The sequence below is a fragment of the Nanorana parkeri genome, unplaced genomic scaffold (genome assembly GCF_000935625.1).
Source record: "Nanorana parkeri isolate BGI_ZX_2015 unplaced genomic scaffold, ASM93562v1 scaffold1819, whole genome shotgun sequence".
Lineage (NCBI taxonomy): Eukaryota > Metazoa > Chordata > Amphibia > Anura > Dicroglossidae > Nanorana > Nanorana parkeri.
Window position 1 is genome coordinate 80831 of NW_017308087.1, and position 8526 is coordinate 89356.

General features: G+C 41.2%; 1 protein-coding gene across 1 annotated transcript; it reads left to right on the forward strand.

The window, feature by feature from the left end:
- Nucleotides 1–244: 244 nt before the first annotated feature.
- Nucleotides 245–5686, forward strand: LOC108799803 (actin, cytoplasmic 1). Its single transcript, XM_018571725.1, has 6 exons — nt 245–323; nt 1153–1281; nt 3661–3900; nt 4281–4719; nt 4798–4979; nt 5144–5686. Exons 2-6 carry the CDS (start codon nt 1159–1161, stop codon nt 5285–5287), a joined length of 1128 nt encoding a protein of 375 aa, XP_018427227.1. The 5' UTR covers nt 245–323; nt 1153–1158; the 3' UTR covers nt 5288–5686.
- Nucleotides 5687–8526: the final 2840 nt, after the last annotated feature.

Below are 8526 nucleotides of genomic sequence, written 5' to 3' on the forward strand. Positions count from 1 at the left end.
GATTATTGGGTGTGGCTGCAAGGGATTTGAAATGCCGCACCTTACTATCTGATACTGCAACACGGCCTTTTACCGCACTATTACTAATTTCTTCATTGACATCATAGCATTCTGGGGAAGATTTTTTTTTTCTTTTTCTTCGGCTGATATCCTTCCGCCACCCGCAATCCTTCCAACCAATGAGAGAGCCGGTTCCTGCAACTTTCCTTATATGGCCTGGCCGGCTGGGAGCGCGCAGTATAAAATCGGTGCCGAGCCCTCTTTCAAGTCACTGACCACTTGCATCGCATTCTGTTTGGTGTGGAAGACGCTCGCAGCTCAAGGTAACGAGGGAACTATGGCATTGTTAACGGGGCGTATGGTTATTGCTATTCTATTGTTACATTTCAAGGTTTTGGAGGGCGCAGTGTAGTCTTTAATGGCGTTTTACAGCAGCAGTTTTGTTTTTTTTGCTCGGATTGCAATCTGCATAAGGGTAGCATGAGTCATACTAGTCTTTGTATAACGGGGTACTTCCTAGAGGGAGTGGTAAAGGCAGAAATTCAGCATAGCCATTGTATCTACACCAATATTAGAAATCGTGATGGGCATTTCCAGTCCCTGTATCTTTAATATTTGATCTAGCAGTTAAAGCAAGGCTTGCTAAAAGGTTTTAACCCTAGCAATGCTGGCTTCAATCAACTAATCAAACAATGGATTGCATTAAAATTGAAAGTTGTTTGAAGTGGGCTCAAAGTAACATGCTCTGCAGATAATCAGATTCTAGATTTAGAAATTTGATGTAGTTTATTTGTTTTATTGCGTGTAGCTAGATCTCATTTGTATAAGTGTTGCAGAGATTGGCTTGGTCATGTCTAGATAATGGTCGTCGTGGTGCAGGGCGTCTACTAGATTCCCAGAAACGTCGTCTTATTTCCCTTATTTGAAGGGCTGGCTTGTCAGAAGGCAGTAGTATGTAGAGGGTTCACTGGTGTTATGTCCCCACCCCCCTGCCGTTAATCTGGTCTGTTGCCTTATTTGGTAATACTTCGGTCCAGGACTTCCCTTTGTTTTATCAAGAAATGGTGCAAACCCATACGCCCTCTGCAGGCAGCTTCACCAGTGCACAGCACATTGTGATCCTTGCTGACCTCAACTCTCATTCAATTTCAGATCACAATGGAAGATGATATCGCCGCCCTGGTTGTTGACAATGGCTCTGGAATGTGCAAAGCTGGCTTTGCAGGAGATGATGCTCCTCGTGCTGTGTTCCCATCCATTGTGGGTCGTCCCAGACATCAGGTATGTGGATGTTTTCTTTTATGTATAATGTACTTGCATAAATTTAGCCTTTGCCTTGCAGTGTCCCATAGCTTATAAAAGGGTTTGATAGAAACAGATTTATTAAACTACAAAAATGGTGTTGCTTTTCTGAAAACAACCTAAACCTTGAGTCATCAGTCTTTGTATAACCATGGGCTTCCTAGGGAGAAATTCAGTGGGGTCTTTGTATTTACACCAATATTAGATGTTAGAAAAGGATCATTAGAAAGCCTGTGGTGGTTAGCTCTTCCTTAGCTGATGGGTAGTAAGCTATTCCAGTCCCTGTAGCTGCAGTGCTACTGTAGGGTATACAAGGTTCCACAGCAACAGATCTGGCAAACTACAAAAATATGGGTGTTGCTTTTTTGCAAACTAAACAATCTACTTTTTAATATAAAGAAAAAAAAATCCTAGCCAAGCAACATAAGGCAATACACCTATTAAAATGGCATTGCAACTTGCTTGCAGTGTGGTTTTTGTACTTTTTTATTTTTTTAACCTTACCACATTGAGATGTGTTATCTGGGAAGAGGTGGGGTGGTTAATGCACTGGGATTCTGGGTAACCTAATTGCTGTAAAATCCACAGCTAGTGATCAGATGTAATGTGCTAGTTTTTTTTTTTTTTTTTACATTATAATTTATGTGCTATCTTATTAAAGACGTTGGTTAACTTTCATCTGTTACCACAAATTTGACAGTCTTGTGGGAAACTAAAATGTTCTTGGTGCACCTGGACATCTCAGTCGTCCACATGCAGAACAAAGGACAACTCCTATTATATCATGTCACGGCATACCTCCCACATGCTATTGCTGACTTGGTGGTAGGGCCCAGTTCAGACCCTGGCTTTTAAATGCTGCTCTAAAGACTCTCAACCAGCAAACATTCATTTAAAAGAGCCTGTCGGCTCAAGCTGGGGTGTTGCATGTATCTTAATTGGACAGCTGGCTCTAGGTTCAAAGTTAATTAAGTGGGATTGAAATACAGGAGCTCATATTACTTTGATTACAGAAATGCATCCTCTAGGAACCAAGCATGTACCTGCCAGATGTCACAGTATCTTGCATGTACATGCTTGATCAAGGTCATGGCCTTTGAAGTAGTAAAGGAAGGATGACCGCTTTATAAGTCTGCTCTAATTGGTTTGGAATGCTATCGCTGTACTACAGAAGTGATGGTTTAATTTATTTCTGACAAACTTGGGGCAGACTTTTGAATGCTGAGAATGCAATATAGTAATTACATTGTGATTGCCATTTAGTGTTTAGCATGCATTCTCTATACTACTCGGCTTTAATGGCTATCTCACTTAGAAATACATACACTTCTGCTTAAGTGCTGTCAAGGTGTAGTTGTGCTAGCATTGAAGGTTAAGATGTGAAATTCCTCGAACTGTGCTCCAGCTAGCTGAGTGGTCTTGATTTATATATCGGGAATATGCTATTGGATCAAGTGTAAGTCTTGGATTCTTCTGCTAGCTTATTGTGCAGCCTGAAGGCAAGCTTATAAGTAGGAGATGGCTGACTCACTCATTCTAATGAATGGTGTAGGGCTCACTGTTGTGCAATTACAAAGGCTGTATACACTAGCAATTAAAAGACCTCACCTTGAGGGCTGTTTTCTAACTGTTCAATTTTAATGGAATTTAAGTATACTGCATGCAGCCTCTTGTGTTGCATACATGTTTACTTGTTTCTCTTTGTTTAGAATGTTGGTCAGGGAAATGACTTGTAATCTGTAGGTGATGATATCAGTATATCCTTTAACACAGGTCTTAATTCCATTTCAGTTGAAGTGCAGCTTCCTGACTGAAATATAGGCCTTTTAAAGTTCCACACTGCATCTATGGGCACATAGGTTGGTATTGATGATAGCTGTGCCTTTGATAGCTGTGCCTTTAACTTTCGATAGTTTGGGCTGTTGATGGTTAAATGTGTAGTTTGAGACCTCATTTTGTCAAACTGGTGAGAACCCACCGGCTTGACCAATGGTCTAATCCATTTGTAGTACTTGGAAATCAGAATGTGACATCCTGCCAACTTCTGGGACAACTGCGGCACTCTTCAGATGTGTAAGGCTGACTTGTGGTGGTTTTTTACATTTATTTTTGTCAATAGTGAAGGCTCAGTTCGTCTGAGCCTAAAATGTCAGGAGTAGGTTATAAAATGAGTGACCATGTGAGGTTTTCCACTTTAAAAAGCAGAAGGTGATCATCTCCCCCACCCCCAGATCCTGGTTTAGGAGTCACTTAGTCACTTATTTGTGGTCAGAATCATTCATTAACACGAGTGCAAACATTTACTGGTCTTGATGCAAATGGTTTTTAACAAATTTTTTTTTTTTTCCTCCTTCCCAGGGTGTCATGGTTGGAATGGGGCAGAAAGACAGCTATGTAGGTGATGAAGCTCAAAGCAAGAGAGGTATCCTGACTCTGAAATATCCAATTGAACATGGAATTGTCACAAACTGGGATGATATGGAGAAAATCTGGCACCACACCTTTTACAATGAGTTGAGAGTTGCCCCAGAGGAACACCCAGTGCTTCTGACTGAAGCTCCACTTAACCCCAAAGCAAACCGAGAGAAGATGACACAGGTACTACTATTGGTCAGGGCTTTTAACAAGTTTAGCTTACTGCATAATATGATGGGTTTAACAGGTTTAATTTGCTGTCCATACAGGGTTCTCTTGCCTGACTCTTCTTTGGAATATCTACAGGTTCTATTTGCAATGCTTTTTTTGCTTGTGCCACTAACAGTTGTGCAGTTTGAATATTTTGAACCTTTAACTCTTGTATGAGTTGTTAACAGATCACTGCCTGCCTTTTTTTTTTAATGCCCGCATTGACTTTGAATTAATGTGATCAAAGTGAGATTTGAAGTGTCTAAACATCACTTTCAGTCTTGCAAGTACACCTGCATGGTTTGCAGTCTTCAATGTGTGAACCTCTGACTAACTTTTATGTCTTGTTTCAGATCATGTTTGAGACCTTCAACACTCCAGCCATGTACGTTGCTATTCAGGCTGTACTTTCTCTGTATGCCTCTGGACGTACCACTGGTATTGTGATGGACTCTGGAGATGGTGTCACTCACACTGTGCCAATCTATGAGGGCTATGCACTGCCTCATGCCATCCTGCGTCTTGACTTGGCTGGACGTGACCTGACAGACTACCTCATGAAAATTCTGACTGAGAGGGGTTACAGCTTTACTACCACTGCTGAAAGAGAAATTGTGCGTGACATTAAGGAGAAGCTGTGTTATGTAGCTCTGGATTTTGAGCAAGAAATGGCTACAGCTGCTTCCTCATCTTCTCTGGAAAAGAGCTACGAGTTGCCCGATGGGCAGGTCATTACTATTGGTAACGAACGGTTCAGGTGTCCAGAAGCCCTGTTCCAGCCATCTTTTCTTGGTGAGCATTGTGAAAGGTGGTTTTGTGGAGTGGGGGGGATTTCTTATTGGTCTCTTCTAATCTAACATTATGTCTTAGGTATGGAATCGTGTGGTATCCATGAAACTACCTACAACTCCATAATGAAATGTGATGTTGATATCCGTAAGGATCTGTATGCCAACACTGTCCTTTCTGGAGGAACCACAATGTATCCAGGAATTGCTGATAGGATGCAGAAAGAAATTACTGCACTAGCTCCAAGCACCATGAAAATTAAGGTACTTTAATCACCACAATTTTAAAGATTTGTTTTGTAGCACTTTTGTTTGCACACGTGATTTAGTTTTTGTGTATACTAGGCAGGAGGCTGAGCATGGGTATTTGTAAAGGATTAGTTCTCCATGGTTAGAAGTGATTTTCATAATTTCATGTGTTTTTGCAGATTATTGCACCACCAGAACGTAAATACTCTGTATGGATTGGAGGCTCCATCCTGGCATCTCTTTCCACCTTTCAACAAATGTGGATCAGCAAGCAGGAGTATGATGAATCTGGTCCTTCAATTGTCCACCGCAAATGCTTTTAAGGACTTGCCCTTATGTTGTATTTGTGCAGAAAGATCACTGGCATGGCTTTCCCTATTGGCGCTTGGCTCAGGATTTAATAACTGGAATGGAGAGATGGGGACAAACACCAACCCACAGTGCACCTGAGGACTAACAGTATTTTTTTTTTTCTCTCCAAGTGTATAGTGCATTGTTGAAAAGTGTCCTCAATGCTGCTCAGTTGGAGCTTACAAATGGTTGTGTTGCTTATTTGTGCAGCTATATACCCGAACTTTTATTTTTTTGTATCTTCTGCCTTGACCACTCTACTCTTTATCTCATGGGCCCTATCTCTGACATTTTTGAAAAAGTTTACGTTGTTTACGTTGTTGATCTTGATGAGATGCAAGAGGTCAGTGAAAACAAACTTAATAAAGAAAGGAAAACAAAATCAATGCCTTTTTCATTTATTAACGTGTGTGGAAGGGGTGGTGTCTGTGCTGGAAGGGGAAAGTAAGGGCCTTTGATATCTAGATGTGCTTCAGTGGCATTACATGGCAGAACCAGTCAGCTGTATTACAACATGGAACTCATCAGTGTAGATTATTTGGCTTAAAAAGACCAGTCTTGTCCTCTTAATGCAAAAAGTTGTCGGATATCTAATCACAACTACAAAATGACCCTGGGAGGTCAATTCACACAAACGTTGTTTCTCTTTAGTTTTACACACTTTTCGTTTGACAACATGGTATTCATGGAGTCCCAATCCTTTAACATGCTTCTGACTGAAGCATAGGGGAGTTAGAAGTGTTTTTAGCAACTGAAGTGTTACATTTTTACATCTTGAATTGTAGCATTAACCTTTTAAGGTAAAATAAATTTGCATTCTGGGACCAGGACGGGACTAGTGCTTAATTACTTTCAACAGATGTAAACTTTAGTTTAATAAAGTGCAATGTTTACAAAGTTTCCATAATACAACCTGACTCCCAAAAATAAGAATACAAAAAGATACAATTTATCACAGGCAAACTGTTCCATCTTGCAAAAAAGGGGGCTTCGCTACCAGAAGTTGTGAATTCAATCCACCTCAATTTCCCTCTCGGAGCAGAAAAGAACACCTGAACTCACAATGACACTCTGAAGGAGGTGCTTATGTAACCATTGTCTAACAGTTGATAAATAGCCCAAAAAAACTTTTTGACTTGCACTTCTATAAATGATTAGGCTAGATCCAGATGTGGTAACAAGCTTTGTTTTTACTTTTCAGACTTCTGTACTGAAAAGGTACAGATACCAGTTATTGGCAAATGTTCTTGGTCACCTTAGACAGTTTAGATGACTGCTTACTCTTCTGCCCCCTTATGCAATTTGTACTTAAAGCTAGGCTCACATCTTGTCAGCTTGAGGAGCAGGTCTGTCTTGGCCTCTGGTAAAATGGCAGCCTCCCCATTTTGAGCATAAAAAAAAATATTGTCCTGTACCACCTTTTGCCTGCTTCAGTGGCTGGCTGTAATCAGTGTGGGTTTAGTATAACAGGGAAGTGCATATGAAGCCTTTAATGTCAGTGGTGGCTCCAGGGTACCCAGTCATAGTGGGTGAAGCCACTACATACTGGTGACTCAATCAGTGGAGTGGGGACAGGAAATAGCCTGCTAATGCTGGCAAGTACCTCATTCAGTAAAGACTGGTAACCCAACAGACTGCTGGGGTGACCAATTGCTCTCCAGCTTCAAGGCAAATTTTTTTTTTTAGTTCTTTATAAAGGCACACAACAGATACAGCCAAGTACACGATAGGGCAGAGTCATTCACAAAGTACACACCATTGGCAATCAAGTAGATATAGTGCAACAGTAATCTAAAACATATATTGTGGGGCCCCAGCAATATCAAGTTTTTCATATTGCTTCAAGGCAATTTTGTATTCTATTGCAAGCCCTGCTTTTAGGGTCTGTTCACACTAGGGATGTCCCCATACCACTTTTTCAGGACAAGTACTTCCCTCCCCCTCATGTACTTGCTGATACTAATTACGATGCGTTTTTTTTTTTTTTTAGGGACAGGTGACTAAATGAGCCATAGTTCAACTACATGTTATGTACTATGGATCATGTTAGCAGGGGAGAATTGTAAATCTATTGCTGTAGTGGAGGTGAGTGCTGTATATATATATATATATTACATATATTACACATGTCCAGTACACTATAGCAATAGATTTACAGCCAGCCTTGTCCCAGCTTCCCTCACTCAATTTCACTCTGATCCCTGTTGCCTCACGCAGTACCTCATAGTCATCGCTGGGCAGGATCGCTGCATCGCGCCTCGGTGCTCAGCTTGTTGGAGGCGCTCACAATTCTGCCCTGCTAACATGAATAGGTTAAATCATGATCCATAGTACATATACAGCACACACGTCTAGTAGTCTGCAGCAATAGTGTTACAATTCTGCCCTGCTAACAATAGGTTAAATGATCCATAGTACAACTACATATTGTACTGTTATGTACTACGGATCATTTAACCCATTCATATTAGCAATGGAGAATTGTAAATCTATTGCTGCAGTGTACTGGACGTGTGTAACATACATGTACTACCTATAGATTTACAATTATCCTCGGCTAACATGAATGGGTTAAATGATCCATAGTACAAAACTTGTACTAAGAATCATTTAACCCAGGGGTGCCCATTAGGAAGATTATGATCTACCAGTAGCTCTCGAAGCTGTTCCTGGTAGATCAGGAAGGGTGTGAATGATGGCCCCTTTATTCCATTTTTGGTATATTTATTTAGCTGTGCACACATGATTACCTATTAGCCTGAGTCTGCTGAGCCAAGCTCCCTGACACCTTTCTGGTGGATACTGGTGGTTGTGGTTGAAGTGCTATGTATTACATCAAAGAATATTAGTTTACACAGCCTGTTGCAACATACAGCAAAGTGAGCCAGGAGAGAGAGCGAGGAAGTGACAGTCAGGGAAGAGACAGCCAGGGGAGAGAGCGAAGAGACAGCCAGGAGAGAGCGAGGGAGGGTTTTTTTTTCGTTGGTAGATCTCATGTAGCTAGTCATTTGAAAAGTAGATCTTAAACACAAGGGCACCCCTGATTTAACCTATTAATATTAGCAGAGGATATGGGCACACAACACATGCTGGCCTGGTTAAACATGAGATGACCATGTACACACCCTGTGGAGGGGATCCCTGAGCCTGCAGTGCACAGAAGGTGACAGGCCTCTCTACATATGTATGCAGCATGTAAACACACAAAAGG

Coding starts and splice junctions, on each gene's coding strand:
- LOC108799803 (XM_018571725.1), top strand. CDS start 1,159: ATGGAAGATGATATCGCCGCCCTGGTTGTTGACAATGGCTCTGGAATG. Junction 3,901..4,280: donor ACCGAGAGAAGATGACACAG/GTACTACTATTG, acceptor GTCTTGTTTCAG/ATCATGTTTGAGACCTTCAA. Junction 4,720..4,797: donor GTTCCAGCCATCTTTTCTTG/GTGAGCATTGTG, acceptor ATTATGTCTTAG/GTATGGAATCGTGTGGTATC.